This window comes from Mytilus californianus, unplaced genomic scaffold (genome assembly GCF_021869535.1).
Source record: "Mytilus californianus isolate M0D057914Y unplaced genomic scaffold, xbMytCali1.0.p SCAF_2, whole genome shotgun sequence".
NCBI lineage: Eukaryota > Metazoa > Mollusca > Bivalvia > Mytilida > Mytilidae > Mytilus > Mytilus californianus.
Genome location: NW_026262668.1, coordinates 5,627,048 through 5,647,398, shown reverse-complemented (window position 1 = coordinate 5,647,398; position 20,351 = coordinate 5,627,048). Strand labels below are relative to the sequence as shown.

At 32.5% G+C, this 20,351-nt stretch overlaps 1 protein-coding gene across 4 annotated transcripts in view; it reads right to left on the bottom strand.

Moving 5' to 3' along the window:
• Positions 1-3,938: 3,938 nt before the first annotated feature.
• The window catches only part of LOC127729145 (von Willebrand factor A domain-containing protein 2-like), a 28,064-nt gene continuing 11,651 nt past the window's right edge, over positions 3,939-20,351 (bottom strand). For all 4 annotated transcript variants that reach the window (XM_052236809.1, XM_052236808.1, XM_052236807.1 and 1 more), the window contains 7 exons: positions 14,137-14,267; positions 12,851-12,977; positions 10,515-10,637; positions 9,174-9,287; positions 7,212-7,495; positions 6,181-6,451; positions 3,939-5,099 (listed from right to left, as the gene is read on the bottom strand). In XM_052236809.1, coding sequence (XP_052092769.1) covers positions 4,492-5,099; positions 6,181-6,451; positions 7,212-7,495; positions 9,174-9,287; positions 10,515-10,637; positions 12,851-12,977; positions 14,137-14,267 — 1,658 coding nt within the window. In that variant the 3' untranslated portion in view covers positions 3,939-4,491. The remainder of the gene's footprint in view (positions 5,100-6,180; positions 6,452-7,211; positions 7,496-9,173; positions 9,288-10,514; positions 10,638-12,850; positions 12,978-14,136; positions 14,268-20,351) is intronic.

The following is a 20,351-nucleotide window of genomic DNA, read 5'->3' as shown; positions in this document are numbered from 1 at the left end:
CACCGTTTTGTTAGTAAAACTGTAAAATTATCTGCTTATTTGTTAAGTGTATATTTTAACAGGAGAATAGAAAAGGAGTATGGCACCTATATTGAACGTACAGTGTAGAACGTGTGAATATGAGGGTAGAACAAAGAACGCAAACATATGGTGTACCAATTGTGAAGAAGGGTTTTGTGAAGAATGTGAGAAGGCCCACAAATCTATGAAAGTTTCGACACATCACAAGATAATTTCGATTGACGATTATCGTAAAATTGAGGACATTACAATAGATATGAACTGTGGGGTTCATGGTAAAAAGCTAGATCTTTACTGTAAGAAGCACGAAATTGCAGTATGCGTAATCTGTATTGATTCTGAACATAAATCTTATCTCCATCGAAGAAGCATCAAAACTTGCAAAACAGTTCACTGCATTCTTAGACTTAGAAGAACATCTCAGGAACTTTGGAAAACGTCAAGCATTATATAAACGACAGAGAAATTGCCTTGGAAAATGTGGATAAAGATGAACAAACAATTAGAAAAACGATAGAAGATACACGACTGAATCTAGATGAACTCGATAGAAAACTGCTATTAGATTTAAGATCAAAGCATGCAAATCACAATACACTAAAAGTCTTAACTAACTGAATCGAAAAAGGAAAGAAATAGAGAACATAAGAGAGCAAATGATTCAAATGAAACACTCTGCATCTGACCTTCAAGTATTTTTAGGAACACACCAATTCAACAAAGCAATAACTGAAAAGATTGGATCACTTAAAGAAGATATAAGATTTCATACGGATACCAGTATGAAATTAGAGATACATCATGTTATCAATTCATTGATGAAAGAGGTAAGGCAATTTGGAGAGATTAAAGTTATTGAAACAAAGGTTGGTCAGGCGAAGACACAGAAACATGGTTCAATCCAAAATATTTGTAATATTAGTCTAAAACCAAATATGACAGATATGAACCAACGACAACCACTAACTGACTTGGAACAGGCACATAAATATTGCAGCGGGATTAAACAGGTTTGTGAGCGCTCAGCCCTCTCCTAACCTAGGACAGTGGTGTAACAGCACAACTTAATGACAAATTGTAAAAATCAGTTGAAATTGACTCCGTGGATTTTGTTATTATAAAACATCCATACAACCACGTATCCCATCATGCCTGATAGGACCTGTCACTATTTTAGTGTGTCGGCAGTTAAAGCTTATGATGGTCATCTTAAGATGCATTACTTTAATATAATCAAATATTTGAAAGTATTTATGCATATATTGATACATTAAAGGTCTGAATAATAGCCAACGATAAATCTTACGGGGCAAAGGATCATATAATTATGATACAGTACACTACAAAATATAATATATAACAAGTCTAAAAGGGTACAGGTATATTTTGCTATGTAACTTGCAAAACCCAGAATGTTGTATACCTTCTTCAGTGTCGATGTGGCATGCGGTATATTGGCGAGACAGAACAGCCATTCAACAAACGCATGAATGGTCATCGAAGTGACTACACCTGCAAGCCCGATCTCCCCGTATGTCGCCCAAGCTGATTTCAAAAACCTTACCATCATAGACCACAACGAGACTTGCTCGGGAAAAATTTTGGATAAGAAAATTAAGGACGGTTTATTCCAGAGGGCATTAATGAAAAAAACATAGAATGAGTCCCTACCATCACTTGTTCCAGTAATTCAGACTTTAGTACAGGACGCTTACAGTTTTAAGGAATTTATTACTCCTCCCAAACATCAATATTGAAAAAAAAAAATTACCAGCGTATTGATTCTTGATAATTTGTTTAACGATCAATATTATAATTGCAGTTTGACAACCACATGTCAAGATAAGAATCATTTTACATCTTACTGATGAAGGATATTAGTTATCCGAAATATTTAACATTTGTTCATGATTTTATTTTTTTTTTGGTGATGTTGTACCCTTTTAGTATAGTTATATATTGATATAATAGTATTTATATTTCAATTCTTCATCAATAGATATTATGACAGATCTTCTATAATCAGAGGTCAAACTGTCAATTTCACAGGAAGATTGGAACAAACTTATGCTAAGAAAAATGAGGTATTTCTATTTCACTGATTTATTATTAATAAATAGATGGCATCCACAACTTTGCTAAGGAATTTGTTCCAGGTTCAATCCACCATTTTCTACATAAGAAAATGCCTGTACCAAGTCAGGAATATGACAGTTGTCATTCATTCGTTTGATGTGTTTGAGCTTTTTATTTTGCCATTTGAGTAGGGACTTTCCTTTTTGAATTTTCCTCGGAGTTAAGTATTTTTGTGATTTTACTTGTTGCTAGCCAATGTCCTCGATGATAGCTATATGTTGGCTTTGTTTAGAATGAAAAGTTAAAAAGAATAAATGCTTTTTACTGTTTTGCATGGAAAAAGATAATGTGCTGTCACAAGTGGAGCAGGTCTGTATAGGTGTATTATTCAAAAGATGGATCTTAACAAAACAATGGACATTGGTTGCAGTTTTAAATGAGATTAAATCTATTTGGCCAAAATTTTTCTTTACGCCAAAAAGATTAACGTTCTCCCAGAGCAAAATTCTAAAACGCGTACTAATTTAAAATGGTATATATAGTGCATTTAGTTTAAACTGAATATTTCAGACGTTTTTAAGTTCGTTAGGGTACATACGTTTTTTTCGAATCAGTTTGTCACACAACAGAAAAAAAGATTCTAGTCTACAAAACACCAGAAACTACAAGAAAGTCCATATAGAATAGTTCAACGTCTTATTCAATAAATAATCTATGTGCAGATAAAACAAAACTGCGAGATGGTTACCAGTCCAAAGTAATTTTCACCTCTTGTCTATAACAACCTGAGTAAACTAACTCTAATGTATAGATATGTAAGCCTCAGATCTGTGTACGGCCTCAAATCTGTGTCCGTTTCTCAAATCTGTGCCACATCGTGACGTCAATCGCTAATCTATGTCCGTTAAAAAAGATACGGCCTCAAATCTGTGTCCTTTCCTTAAATCTTTTTCCAGTTTGTTTCGCCATGCACAAATTTATGCCCGTCTAATAAGTACGGCCTTATAGGATTTTTGTTTTATTAAGTCATTTCCAATAATTCAATGTTAAGTTGGGGTGTGTGCTTAAAATTTTTACATGCGTGTGTAATTATTGTATGATTTACATTTTACTGTAAAACTACAACATATTCAAATTGTTTGCTTTTCCTGATCCCGTTAATTGTTCTGTAGAAATTATCGTTACTTCCCTTTACTCATTACGTCTTGAAATCTAAATTAATAAACAACCTGAGACAAAATGACATCTGTATACATGTACGGCCGTCAACAATGAATTAAACCCATTCTGTATCGTAAGCTATAAACACATACACCTATTTACAAACGTTTTGTTCAATGTTTCAATGTATAGATGTCACATAAAATGTTTAGGGTATAATTTATTGTGTTTAACAACGACATTTTGTGCCACTATCTTAATTATTAAAAACGTTTTGTGTTTTTTTCTGGTGAAACTATTCCAGTTTCAAATCTATGTATTTTTTAAAATCCATTGTGTACCATGACATCAACATTCAACAACCACAACATAATTCAGTGTACAAATTATTGGCATAACGAGCATACATGTTACTTTCAAGATTGAAACTACACATTTTTTTTTACTTGATTACGTCTTGCTATGTCTTACGTCACCACATTTCGATAAAGGACATAGATTTGAGACAATGCATGACATAGATTTGAGACAATAAAAGACATAGATTTGAGACAATAAAAGACATAGATTTGAGACAACAAAGGACATAAATTTGGAACGTCTATGACGCAATATTAAAAAGGACATAGATTTGCGGAAAGGACATAGATTTGAGGCTGGACATAGATTTGAGGCTTACAGATATAATCTACGTTTTGTCTGTTTTATTTATCAAGAGAGTTAATTTGAATACAAAAGAGAGAAAGGAAATTTATCTGTTATCAAAAATGAAACAATGAACACTACAAAATTGCGATCTGAGTAAAAGGAAATAAGTGTTCACGTAAATCAGACAGAAACTCAACGATATATTCAACAGTCATCTATGTGAAAACTACGTTGAAAATTCTCACAATGCACATACCAAATGTAATAACAAACATGAAATGATTGTCTTACTACCATGACTTCAATTAAAGTAAAATATGCAACGGCTGTTATGTAACCACGATGACGACAAAGTATGAAATTTTGAATTATATATATGCTAATAAGATAAGATATAAGTGCTAATATGGTCATAAAAGTGAATTTGAAAAGAATTCACAATGACAGTGCATTTTTTAAAGGTGCCGATTGATTTTCTAAGAAATTTCCCTAAATATGAATAATGTTTATCAACTCGTACATAATCCATGACACACGCAAGGCTTCGTTCATCATACACATATACTGTACATTTTTTCGTTTGATTTACTGGCGATTAGTAAATATATCATTGCCACAGGTATAGTAAGATGTAAGAGATGCTAACACATTTAAGCTTGTTGTGTCCACATAGTTTGCATCATGCACATAATAAACGTGGGTTGGATCATCCATAACGTAAATAAGATTATCCATGTTACTATCTTCTCCGGCAAAAATTGCATGAACCTCGATTGAACTATTTTTCATTTTGATTATTTCCATTTTAATGGCATCAGTGCTCATCCAGTTACCATCAGAAATCAGGACAACAAATTTCCTCGCAGAAGATCTCCCGCCATTGAAAGGATAAAACCCACTCTCTCTGATGTGTACTAATGCATGAGTAGTATTTGATGAATCTGATGACACATCCTTCCCTATACCGAAAGCTTTAGCTATCATGCCATCTTTGTCTTTTGTGAAATTAAATACAATATCTGGTTCCTCTGTATAGGAATACATACTTATGTTTACATCACTGTTATAATTAACAATGGCATCAATCAGTGCACGAGTGCCATACGTTTGCCTTGAAATGAAGTTCGAATTGGTTTGATTATTATTAATATCAAGTAAAATAATAACATCTGCTTCTGTATGTAGTGTGCAATCTGCAAAAAAATAGAATGGTGCATTAAAGACTTGTTATCTGTCGCATTAAAGACTTGTTATTTGTCGCATTAAAAACTTGTTATTTGTCGCATTAAAGACTTGTTATTTGTCGCATTAAAAACGTGTTATTTGTCGCATTAATGACTTGTTATTTTTCGCATTAAATATTATTTGTGTCGTTTGCATGTCGTCTCTCTGACGTCTTCACCACATTTCATTTTAATCATATTATTTGACACAATATTAATTTTGTAGTTTCTAATTTTAATTTATACACAAAATATAATTATGATAACAACTGAGTTGTGAAGAAACTTAACGTTTCCTTTGAGTTTAAATACAATGTGCAAAATAGTATGATCGCACATAAAACCTCACTATTATCAAAATAAACCGATTGGCTTCACTAGACTTACCTTCATCGGGATAGATCAAATCCAACAATTTATCATCGCATGTGTTTAGATGATAAAAGTACAAGACAAATAACGAGAATATACTTGGTTACAAAAATGTAAATCCGAAATCTTTTCTTATATGAATACCACCATACAAAAAGTGACACCGTAGGTAAGATGAGAAAAGATAAAACCAGGACCACACGCTGACTTGAAATTATAACACGACAGGTACCTCTTATTGAGAAGAAACTGCTTACCCTTCTAAAGCATATGAGTTTACCATTGGTATTTGTGATGTTCGGGTTGCTCAATTGTTTGTTTTTCTGTATTGCTCTGTTTTAGTTTATTTGTTTTTATCGTGGGTTTGCTTTTTATCCATGGTGCTGTCGGTTTTTATGGGACTAAAGATTTTTTCATATTCCCCTTTGTAACTTCTCACTGCACTATCCTTCACACACGAACAAATTTGAGTTTTGTTTAGGTTTGCGACTCCGTTTTTTAAATTCACAATGTTTCGATTTTTTAAACAATTTCCCTGAAAATGAAGATGAATTATAAAATATTTAAATCTATATATGTTTTGTGATAATTTCATAAGAACATATTAATACATTTTAATTTGTATTTTATTTTGAATACATCAGATAAATCACATCTTAAAATATACATATATAGATACCGTTACAATTTGTATGGATTATCTCCCGTAGAAATCTGTTGTAGAGGTCGTTGAAATGAGAAGGACTAGAGATATGTTCTGCACGTCCAGAAACGGTTAACAGCTCATTGTGAAGAATAGAGTGCCCAATTCCGACCGTAAATATAGGTACACTGGATGTCTGTACGAAGGTTGATACATCATTCGGATCAGAAGAGAGTCCGTCATACAATAACACTATGTAATGGTAGGCAGACGATAAACGAGACCCTGATGAAGAACTCATCGATATCTAGAAGCAACATACAATTTAAAATCAGTATGATGAATACAATGTTTCATTATAAGCAAAATGATTGTCTTTGTATATAAAAAAGGACAAGTCAACTCGACAGCAAACCAAAGAAAAAAAAAACAAAAAAACCCCAAATAATCGAAAGCGATCTAATAATGTTTTCACCCTACAAATAAAAGCAAGTTCTCGAAATCGCTAAAATATGTATAAAAACAGTTCTTATAAAATCGTCATGAAACTTCTGTAAAATAGATTGAAAATGACTCATATATCAACCATTTTGATCAATTGCCACAGGGATAGTATTTATAAAAATAAGAAGGTGTGGTATGATTGCCAATGAGACAACTCTCCACAAGAGACCAAATGACACAGAAATTAACAACTATAGGTCCCCGTGCGGCTTTCAACAATGAGTAAAACCAATACCGCATAGTCAGCTATAAAAAGCCCCGAAATGACAAATGTAAAACAATTCAAACGAGAAAACTAACGGCCTGATTTATGTACAAAATATCTTTATCACTCGATTAATCGTTTCAAGCCTGCATCAAATGCCATATATTTTTTTAGTTATATTTATAAAAATGTGCTGTTCTTATTCTAATGATACACCAACAGTACAACATAAGCAAACATATTGAGGACAACATTGGATTTTGGTGAATATAAGTTTTAGAAAGCCAATTAAAAAAACTGTTGCGTAGAAATTCCATGCAAATTGTAGATTAACAACCATATCTGCAGTTCTTCTTACCTCTACTGCCTTTTGCAAAGCTGGCACAGTGAGTGTCTCCTCTTCTCTCCCTTCAATAAAGTCTATGGCATGAATAATATCAGCTGTATTCGTATAGTCATCTAAGTCAAACAAAACATTGGGTTCTCTTCCAAAGGTAATTACCGCAATTTGAAAGTCATCAACACCAATGGGAAGTTTGTCTACAAACTCACGTATGAAGGTAATGGAACGATTTAAGTCCTCTTTTAAACTGCTTGATGTGTCAATAACAAACACTATATCGGCAGGACCAGGCCTACAGTCTGAAATAAAACTAGTTCCATAGTGCCTTAAATACCTTATATTTGTTATTCAATTAACTTTTAATTTCTTCGGCTTTGTTATTTTATTGAATTCACTCCAGAATTTGAACATAGAATAATGGCTTAAAGATATCCGGAAACTTTGCTTATAGCTGAAGGAAACCACGTTACATAAACGTCTACACTATTGTAATGTTTATTGCAAGATTTTATTGTGCAATGTCTATGTGACTGCTATATATCACTTGTCTTGAGACCCTTGGTTCTGATATCATTTTCATTTCAAGCTACATTCGGTCATGTTACCGATACATTTACAACATGTCAGCTGCAAAGTTTGAAGTTTTAATTAGTAATTTGTTGATTTGACCATTTCAGGGGCATTGACCTGCAACCAAATGACGCTTACCATTTTGACATAAACATTTCCAATTAGGACATGTCGCGACAAACATTTTGGTTAAAGTTTTTTGTCGATGTCTATAACTCTTTCTGGGAAGAAGCGATATGAACTTAATGTAAAAATTAAGAGCATAACCTTGACCTTTGACCTTGACCTAATTTTCTTTTTGTAAAACGTATTGTTGTATAATGAATTTGGTGATGTCTGGATAAGACAAGAGCTACCGACTAGTCAGAATAGTATAGAGCCTAAATAACAACCGTTACATGTTGAAATATTTACATGAGTAACGCAACATGTTTCACTAGTGGAGATGGAACCGCTTACCTTTCAGTAGCTTATCATTCGTATTGCCGTATCCTAAGCGTTTTGACTAGTATAAAAATAAGGAGATGTGGTATGATTGCTAATTAGACAACTATCCATCACTGTTCAAATGACGGGGATGTAAGTATAGCTAGTGTTTGCTTGACAAGGGTTTTTTTTGCCATTGTTTTGGCAGTCATTTTTAACTTATGGATGTCGAGTACCACCTTGGTTTATTCTTTATTTTAATTCCAAAATCTGAATCCGTATGATACAAAGAGAATAAATGCATTTAAATATTTAACGGAATGCATAACCTAATTGGACTTTCATTAACTTAAAAATAAAACTAAGGAGATGTGGTGTGATTGCCAATGAGACAACTATCTACACCAAGAGTTCTAATGAAGTGGATGTAAGCAGATGTTGTATATTTGTTGCATTCCCTCAACTGTAATAATGAAAATATTCAATTCAATTAGCCTTGTCAGTGTAGCAGTTGTATACATGAGTAACAACTTTGTAGTATGTCTTTTCTTGGCACTTTGTTTTTGTGTTTGCATCGGAATGTCGGTTTTTTTTAGTCTTCTGAATTTTAATTGTTCCTTTTGTACCTTTGTACCTTCCGCCTCTTTTTTGTTTTGATACTGGGCTACATAAATCCTTTGAAAATTAAGAAGAAACCGATAGTCAATAAAAATCACAATACAATGACATCTGAAATCATGACCGCAAGAAATCAGACACATTTTAAAGATGGACCAGATTTAATGGCCCAATCGAAACGCATAAATCTTATAAAATCTGACAATAACATGGCCAGAATAAAATTGGCGCAACGATAAGCAATAATAACGCATTACACAGAAAACTTAAAATTGAGCAACACGAATCAAAATAAAAAACAGAGGATGACCTAAGTTTCTAATTGGAACATGATATGAGTGCATTCATCTAAAATATGCTTACCTTTTTCACATATGACTCCTTCAAAACGGTTGGTGCAATGACATGTGAATTGGTTAAAATTATTACCACATGGACCACCGTTTAAACATGGATTTGATGCACATTCATTATAATCTACAAGACATAAACATAGTCAAAATAAGGTTAATGTTGACAAAATGAGTTCATAACTTACCAAACTGTTTGTTTTATTTACTGTTCATTATATTCAAAACTGTCAATTGTATTTATTTTAACAGTTAATGGGAGGTCCACAGGTCTTTTGGTGCAACATTTATTCATTTTCTCGACATTAGTCTGTGCATAATTGTTTACGAAAAGCATATGATTTAGCGACGGAGGAAAAAAAAAAAAAAAGAATAAAAGTAGGGTTTGCATAGGGATTATGATTATGGGTAATTTCAATTTATCAAAAAACCAAAATGAATATATTACCAATCAATTGGTCACCTATTATTCTTAATGAAGTTGTCAAACAATCAGTTATAACATAGTTCGGTGGTGATTGTCTTTTCGTCGCTGTTTCTGTTGGCATTAGAATATGCTGCTTCTTTGATTTTTTTTTACCCCAAAATGAAGTATGAAAATAGAAAATGGATATATATTCAACATATTGTATGTTCTACTAAAACTTTCTGTTTATCAAGTTCGTCCATTACCTCACATTTGACCTTTATGATATATTTAAACATTATACGTAATAATAATTATAGGTGAAAGCATTGTCGATTTTAACTTTCATAGTTTCGATCACTTAGGTATACACAAAACGGTATGCCAAAGAATTCACAATAATTTTGTTTTTGCAGTTAAATAGTAATTCAATATCACCACCATTTACAATTCATTTGTTCTATTTTTTAAATGATTGCTTGGAATGCCAAAGAATTTGTTATTATCAAACGTCATTACGGTCATTTTGGAAACCATAATGAGTCTAAAGCTACCTTTATAGCTAATGAACCAGCCTACTCACCACGAATATGTTCATCTTGGCGTTACAACAATTACTTCCTCTTATTTATTGTGACATTACTGAATGCAATTAAACACCGGTTTTGTACTTTCATGAGAACATGTCATTGGTCAGGAACTGCTTACCCCTCTAGAGCATATTGGTTCACCCTCAGTTGTATATGTGTCCTTCCTTGTTGGCTACTGTGGTATCTATTTATATTTGACTTTGATATATTTTTTTTTATTCTAATTTTTTACGTTTTTCTCAACTTAATTCAATCTCGATACTGCGAATGTTAACTGAATATAACAAGTACAGTTTTCATTCAAATTGATTCTTTTCAGCCTCACAACGGGATTTATATGTAGAAGTATTGAACTTACCAGTAGCACAGTCTGTTGACTGATTATATCCAGATACACATGCGCAAGTATATGATATATGGGTTGCATTGATAACACTGCAATTTCCACCATTTTCACAAGGAAATGACATACAAAGATCTTCTGCAAAGATAGAGAATTCAATCATGTCAATTACTGAATTTAATGTTTTACATGTACTCACGTACCTAACAGAATGAAGATTCTGACTATCAAATGTGATAAAGCTTTAATCAGCATTTTTTATAAGTCATGTGTAAAAGAAATTTTCCCCTGGCGTACAAAATTTGAGTCTGGCGGCTAAAATATGAGCCTGGTGTCTTTGATGAACATTTTCAACCTGTGGGTCGATTCTAATGCTTGTACAAGTTTCGTCCCGAGGTTATCACTTGCGGAATAGTTGGTAGTTCTGTACTGGAATGCACGGCAATTGATTGATTTTAATTATCATCAGTTATCAGTTACCTTTATCTGACATTCACGTCATTGTATTCAATAATGGAAGCATAGTATAAAAACAACCTCACGTGATATTTTCAGATTAATCTTTTTACTTCATTTGTAAAAACTCCGTTTTGCTTGAGCCAATTGATATAGGGAAATGCCGAGTTTCATGAACAAATCGTAGGAGGATACACGTGTGGGGACATTGCATCATCGCTTTATGACGTCCTCGATTTTGGAAAACTTAGCATTTTAAGACAAAGAAATATCTAACATTACTTTCGAATAAACGATTTCTTACAAAAGAATTATCTTGTTTATAAATTGCAGAATTAAACTCTATACGTGTCTTCAATACAGCATTTGTAGTATATTTCAAGTGACGTTAAATTCATATTTTTACCAGAAAAGACGAAAAACTATCTTGAAAATTGTCACTTACTGACAGTAACTTGTCCTCAACCAGTTGTGTTTTTCATTTAAGGGTAATGATTCCTATATAAGGAGTCTTCCAATGAATTCAGACGTATCGGCATCTTTTAAATCTTGCATTGCTGATTATTTTTGCCATTTGCAGTTTCTATTACCTATCTGTTACAGTTTTAAGTTAATAGGCAAAAACTTAAAAACTAGTCAAAAACATCATTTTGGGGCAATAACTCCAATAATGAGAATCATCTGATAATATTGGTGCCCACAGGTACTGAATTTTGAGCATTTTTAGCCCTCCATTAGATTTTCTATTTATCAAAGTTTTCGAGTGATAAAACAATTATTGCATTTTACCCTTATGTTCTGTTTTAAGCCATTGGGTCCATATTTGTTGACTAAAACAAAATCATAACATATATCATATAACATTTTATAAGCAAGTTATTTAGTCAAAAGTCGTTGTTTACGGCTATAATTCCTAAAGGGGTCATCAAATTATTTCAGTTGTTGGTATGTTTGTAGATCTTGTATTTCTGATTATGTTTTATGTTTTCAGTTTCTACCAATCTATTATAGTTTTTGAAATAAAAGACTAGAACCAGTCAAAAATCGTCATTTTCGAGCAATAACTTATAAAGGGATCATCGATTGGTTTCGGTCATTTTTTATATCTTGTATCTTGTATTGCCATACCAGTTTTCACATTGATTTCAACGATTAAGTAGATTAAAACATTCAACATATAACCATTTATTAAAGAACAGAACTGCATATAATACTATGGTGGATAAAAAACATAAAAAAACAATAAGATCATATAGATTCAACTTGGAAAACAAAAATTTCCTATAATAGAAACAGGACATAGGTAGATCTTGACATTCTGAGCATTCATGCCCATGTCAGATTTTCTCTATCCTTTATACTTTTCAAAATATCTGATAGTTAGTGCATTTTACCCTTATATTGTATTTCTAGCCACGTCAGTCATGTTTGTTGACTGACGGGGAAAAAAACACAAATTTTATACTATTTCTTGAGCACCATTCACTCAAGTTTGGCTTAGATTTGTTAAATAGTTTCAGACGAGAAGATCTTCGAAAAGTCTAAAACGACGACGACGACGACGACGGCACCGAGTAATGGCAAAGGCTAACACGGCCCTTTGGAAAGATGCTTAACATGATGCAAGAAGAACATACACGCAATAATGCTAATTGTGTAGCCCGTCAAACACAAAATGATGTTTTTTAAATTGTTTGTCTATAAGTTGCAAACACCACTGAAATTTGTTTTAATTTGATAGAAGTAACATTTTTGTATGTATTTATTGCTTCCACTTTCAGGATGTATGAAAATATACAGCATTACGATAAGATTGTGACAAACAACTAATGAAGACGATTTCTGTTGAAGGTTAAGCATATTTTCCTCTACCTCTACTTTCAATATGTTCTTACCTGTACAACTCGTTACTATAGGATGCACTGGATTGTAGCAGGGTTGAAATAGGTAACAAGTTGTTCCATTTCCACATGGCGTAGAACGCTTTGGACAATACTCTTCACGACCTTCCTCAAAGTGTTGCTAAAATAGGGTAAACCAATCTTTTGTTAAAATGTTTCGAACTAAAATTGTGTTGCTATAATATATCAAATGCACCATGTAGTTTGACTGACAAGTGGGCTCTTACAACGTAAAAGTATATCTTTATTTAATCAACATTTAAATCTGTATCGGAGAAATCTTTATGCAGTTTCTATTTTTGTTTCTCCAATCATATTTCAGTGAGAACATTGATCGATTCCTTACCTACAACTAGTGTAAAGTGTAGTATGTGGATTAGAATTTGAACTGTCTCAATGTTTTTGTGAAAAGTTTACCATGTTAGAAACCATTCAGTAGATGATTACATAAAACACATCTTTAACGCATCCTGCTATTATTGACGAATAAGATTGAATGTACAATAGTTCCGGTGAGCGCTATCTGTTTTCGTTATTCCATCGGTTATACTTGGGCAATACAATAACAATAGAAGGTTTAACGATTTGTCAGTTTATATAATTAAATAATCTTTCCAAATTCTTATTGATTAACATCAGCATTGCCAGTAAAGGTCATGTTGTATTTTTAAGTTTTTTAATATAATGTTTCATTTGTTTTTCCTCACCTCATGCACTAATAACCAAATGCACTCTTTCAAAGTATGATATATAGTTACGACCTGTCAGTCGTTTTTTTATACAGATAAATTATTTTTACTAAGGTTCTATAAGATAAAAGTCAGTGACATTTAACGAAAGATAGTGTACGAGTAAAATGTTCAGAATAAATCTGACCTATTACGTGAATAAAGAAAATAAGAAGTTTTGAAAGTTGATGCAAAAAAATGCTCTTGGGCTAAGGTACTCAAAACAAACATTAGTTTGAAGGACCATATCTCTGTAGACACGTTTTGTTCACGTAATTTCTTATCCTGCCAAAATAAACAACATTGTACATCTCTAATGTAATGGAATTTATGTTGTTTGTGATTAAAAGGAATAGATTGTTTTTTATCCTTTTATAACAATCTGTGAACGTAAATAGCGTATTTCTTTTATGAATCACTTGGGTTCATTCCGAGATTACAATATACTCATTTCACTATAGATTTTGACAGTCCAAATAAACAGGAAAAGGACTTTACAGCATTCGCAATAGATATGTAAAAAGTTGATCAAACATTTAACAAATAATTTACCGTGCAGTATTGGATGTTTTCTTCACACCAATATTCGTCAGTGCAATCATAAGCACTACGTCTCGTTCTGGTTAAAAATGATTTGGCTTCTCTGTGATTTATTGATAGGCGAGTATCCTTTATTTCACTACCTACAATTTAGTTAAGTTTGAGAAAAAGAATAGAGTTTGATACATTATTAGAAATATTTCTATTGATAAGGTAAAGTAATTTTTAATGCATATATATTTCAATCAAAACATACTTCATTGCTTGTTTATTGTTGCGAGATGGTAAGAAAGTAAAACAGAAATACCGAACTCAAAGACACATCTTATTAATGTCCTTTCCAGAAGTGATGTATAAAGATATGGTATGCTTGCCAATTGGAAAACTTTCCATCAGAGACCAATGGACGTAAACGTAGACTGTAGGTCACCATATGACCGTCTACAACGGGCAAAACCTTTCCTTTCTAAAACTAGGCAGGACAACATTTGTAGAAGAAACGGAAAACATCATTGGATTGAGATGATAAGCATCGAACTAAAATGAACAAATGATTTAGTTTTAGTAATAGGGAAGACTTAGACTAGGACATTGGTGTTATCCTGTATTATACGAAGAACCAACCACCTGAAAATGTTAAACAATATTCTTATGGCCTGATTCAGATTTTCATTGCTCAGTCTCGGCAATATGGAAATGCATTAGTTTTTTTTACTGATTTAAGTATGGGTATGAATAAAAAGATTTGTTTCACGAAGAAATAAAATTAGAAAGATCACTTATGGCTTTTAAATATCGATTTTGTTAATTCAATCGACTTCAATATTCCGGTATGTTCAATTACCTCAGGTAAGTTAGGAACTATCTGTTTTAATTAGAAAGAAGTATGGTAAGCATGAAGGGTAGCTATACTAGGATCAATCATGAATTGGTTAAATTGTCATTACTATCAATTTAACTAGTTCTGATACTCGTCGCATTAAAAATCTGCATCGTCAAATCCAATGTTGACAGCAGCAACTCTTCAACTGCAGTTCTGTAATTCCTTAGAATATATTCAAAACATCACTAATATAGAAAATAAGAAAATGTGGTATGATTGTAAATGAAACAACTCTCCACCAGAGACCGAATGAAGTAGACTTTAACAGCTAAAGGTCACCGTACGACCATGAATAATAGGCAAAACTCATATGTATAGTAAGTCATAAAAGGCCCTGATATAAAGCAACAAATGACAACCACTGAATTACAGGGTAATGACTTGGGACAAGCACATACAGAATGTGGAGCAGTTAAAGATGTTTGATGGCACAAAACCTCCCCCCTAACCTGGGACAGTGGTGTAATAATGGTAAAATTAATAATATCTTCATTTAGAGAGAGTAACTCATTTGGATTACACCAATTTTCAATAGTACAGTTCAACATAAAATCACTGTTAAAACAGTTGAAATAGCTTAACTCATCAGATCGATACAAAGCACACTAAAAATCTAACAAAGCACAAGAGACACAAAGTATACATCAGAGATTACTCGCAATTACTAAAAGTCGAAACAACCAATAAAAAAATCATATATTTTAGACTATAGACTTAGTTTATATTTACCAAACAAAATCTTTGTATCGATGAACAAATTTAGTAAAAGTAATAAGTGGTAACGAAATCCCTGAAAAAACCAGTTATACATATAGAAGTTCATTGAAATATAAAACGTCTGTACCGATCTAAGAGTATTCTCAGTTACTTACTAAAATCTAGTTCAGGGATCATTACAGCTAATAGATAAAGTATGTCTTCTCAGGCTTACATATCAGTTAATACGTATCCAACGAATGAACTGCAAAGGCGTCTTAAACAGTCTGCGAAAGGAATGCGCTGGTTCGATGCTTTTTTCAACGTTCAGTTTTTGCATGATACTTATTTGGAATATACATTTTTCAGTTGACGTGATTGTAGTGATATCTGAGACTTTTAAGATCATCCCAGATTTAGATTTGTTTGTATTTAGAAAACATGTTCATATACATACAACCTTTAAAAACGTTATATATAAACCTTAACAATAAACATGTTCATATACATACAACCTTTAAAAACGTTATATATAAACTTTAACAATAAACATGCCACAAACTCTGCAGGATCACATGTCATATACAGGATCAAGTGAGCGTATGACATTTGAAAATACCATTTGTTTAATTTGCACCAAAACAAAGTTTTCATTTGTGCCAATTATTAATTTTTTATTTTGTGCCGATTTGATTTGAAACAGGTAAGCACAATCATCCTATTAAATATTTAACAGTTCAACCTTTAGAAGTAGTAAATAAGCAGCCTGGTGAATCTCATTCAAAGTTTGTACGATCGCGGAAAATAATTGAATTAAATTGGATTAAAAAATTACAGACAGTCTACCCTCTCGGTCTTAATGATAATATCATGGGAATTAGTAATATATCAAGAACCGATTCTGTTAACATTTTGAATATAGTTTCTAAAACTGTTCGTAAAAACCGTTCTCATGGGCGTAGAAAAAATCGCAATCAAAGAAAATTTCGGACCAACCATACAAATATTTCGGACCTAATTTCTATTTCAAAAAACAACGGCAGACATTATCTATTAACCAAGCTCTGTTCTTTACCTATAAATAAATTAAATAACATTTTAGAGGATTGCAACACAATTTCATATTGCAGTCCTAAGTATGAAATCGTTCAAATTATAATGGCATATTGTTATTCTAAACTGTTTCCCAAAATTGATCGCCCTGAAGATCATAAAAAACATTTTATTAAAATAAAGTATGTCAATAAAGGTTTTGATTTTGTAAATATTGCCGGTATTTTTAACGACCATCCTGTTAAAGAACAAATTCCTGGATATTTTGATAATACTGAACTCCCTCTTATTTGTTATATTTACAAGAAATCTACCCGAAAATTTGTGTTTAATTATAGCCAAGTCTGTAATGATGTAGATATCAGTAAAAATGCACCTCCGTCATGTAATTGTAGTAATTCCGAATACACTTATGGACCCATTTCCCATGTTATAACAGGAGACCTTAACATCGTTCGCGACCGAGAGTTAAAATCATTCCTCAGTAAAGGACCTAAATATCGTCCCCCGTCAATTATTAATTGGAATGAGTGTCGTAATATCATCCACGACTCACTTCGTGCTTACTGTTTGAAATGGATAAAACGGGAAAAAGCTGACAAAAAATCTTTGGACTCTTTTTTTTAATTCAGTAATGAAGATAGTTGATATACGTATACAATATTTTAAAGAACATTTTACTCTTAACAACAACCATAAAAATCCTATCTCTCGTATCAAACATAAACTAAAAGAACTAGCCAAGGAATTTGTTTTTGTCCCGGCTGATAAAACTGCTAATAATATCATTATAGTTTGACGTTACATTGAAGTTCTGCAAAAGGAAATCACGAATTCACCAACATTCCAACTGACTTCATTTTCAGAAAACGATATCTGTAACAAACATAAACTATTAGCTACTTCTTTACAAGCAGAACCAAATACAATGAAAGTCCCAACTATGTACTGGCTTCCGAAGCTACACAAATCACCTTACAAATATAGATTTATTTCGTCTTCAAGTCATTATTCCACTACTAAATTGTCTATTCTACTTACTAGTACACTTGGTACAATCAAAAACCTGATAATAAATTGTTCAAATAAGGCATTTGAAAATAGTGGAATTAACTACTTTTGGAGTGTCAAAAACTCGTTGGAAGTACTTGATAAATTGCATGCATATATTGGTGATTTTGAATCTGTTCAAAGTTTTGATTTTTCTACCCTATATACCACTTTGCCTCATATTCTTATAAAGAAAAAATTCACACACCTAATTAAATGGGCATTTAAAAAGTCGGAATGCGAATACATATGTTCAAACTCTTTTAAGTCATTTTTTAGTAGCAACAAACAAAAGAGCTATGTCAATTGGACATGCTTTGATACTAAATCTGTCCTTGAATTTTTACTTGATAACATTTTTGTTCGCTTTGGAGATTCCGTATATCGTCAAGTTATCGGAATTCCAATGGGGACTAACTGTGCACCACTTATTGCGGACCTGTTTTTGTATTGTTATGAATTACAATTTAGGACTAAAATCAGCAAACACCCATCGAAACAACATCTGATACAAAAATTTAATACTACTTTTAGATATTTGGATGATATATTGGCTCTCAATAATGACAACTTCAGTATGTATACTAAAGAAATTTATCCTGTTGAACTTACTTTAAATAAAGCTAATACTAACAATGACCACTGTCCTTTCCTCGATCTTGATATCTATATCATTAACGGGAAGCTTAATACAAAAATTTATGATAAAAGAGATGATTTTTCATTTCCTATCGTTAATTATCCATTTTTAGATGGTGACGTTCCCTTGTCACCTTCTTATGGTGTTTATATATCTCAACTTGTACGATTCGCTCGTGTATGTAACAACGTATTAGATTTTAGCGAGAGAAATTTATATATTACTAAAAAATTATTACACCAGGGTTTTCGATATCATAAACTAGTCAAATCATTTACTAAATTTTATCATCATTCGTAAATATAACTCAACATCCAGACATCTTATACGTTCGGGTATTTCACATCCAATCTTTTATGGTAATATTCTTTACAAAGCACAAAAATGCCAGTATTCACCTCAAAAGCTAACAAAACCTTTAAACAGACTTATTAAGAAGGGATATAGTTACGATACTGTTGTCAGGTCATTAAAGATTGCATATTTTGGCTTTAATATTGATTCACTTATAGGGTCTTTGCATCGGAATTAAACATATTTATTCTAAAACCAGTTGTTGGCATGACACGGGTTGTGTTCTTCTCATATATTTTATGACGGTATAATACTAAACCCCTAACAGGAGGGATTGTGCCTGATATTCATACGATGAAGACATAATCTTTCAATCAGTTTAATTGAGGTCTGGAGCTGGCATGTCAGTAACTGCTAGTAGTCTGTTGTTATTTATGTATTATTGTCATTTTGTTTATTTTCTTTTGTTTCCTATTCTGACATCGGACTCGGACTTCTCTTAAACTGAGTTTTACTGTGCGTACTATTGTACGTTTGTTTTTTCTACATTGGCTAGAGGTATAGGGGGAGGGTTGGGATCTCAAAAAACATGTTTAACCCCGCCGCATTTTTGCGCCTGTCCCAAGTCAGGAGCCTCTGACCTTTGTTAGTCTTGTATCATTTTTAATTTTAGTTTCTTGTGTATAATTTGGAGTTTAGTATGACGTCCATTATCACTGAACTAGTATACATATTTGTTTAGGGGCCAGCTGAAAGACGCCTCCGGGTTCGGGAGTTTCTCGCTGCATCGAAGACCCATTGGTGGCCTTCGGCTGTTGTCTGCTCTATGGTCGGGTTGTTGTCTCTTTGACACATTCCCCATTTCCATTCTCAATTTTAAGATCTGATACATTTTAGATGATTACCGTTGCTTAGGTTTACCCAACATAGCAGGTAAGTGGTGTTCAATGAGTACATATTCAGGTTATATGTACGTGTATATACATACATGTTGAGCTCATTAATTTAAACACTTCTGTTATGATAAGATGGATCTTTTGCACACAGAAACAAAACGGGGAAATAAGTCGATAATCTTTGATGGACATTCTTATAGACAATCAAACATTCTCAAAAACGGAAATATTTGCTATAGATGTACAAATAAGTTATGTAAAGCTAGGATTACAACGAAAAGTCATGGAATGATCATTGTAAAATTTTTAAATAACCAGATTGCAGATCACCGCAAGACTGAGATAAAACAGCTTCGTGGTAAAAGAAAAAAAAATCTGGTGATATATCAAGTAGACCAGCAAAAATCGCAAAAACCTAGTTACAGGGAATGCAAGAAAATCACCTTCATCCATGATTTTTAAAGAATGCTCATTAGCTTTTCATAGGGAGAGACGTAAAGATACCCAAAACTTATCCCAAGACAAGTAAGTTAGAAAATGTCTAAATTGTGAATGACATTGAAAGTGGATTAATTATTTTTGCAAGGCATGTGAATTTGGAATGTATGTGTAAATATATGACATTAATATATTCATTGATGAAAATTAAAAGAGCTACCCAGAATACTTTTATCATATGTACACCATACATGGATGCAAAAATGGTATCTACTTT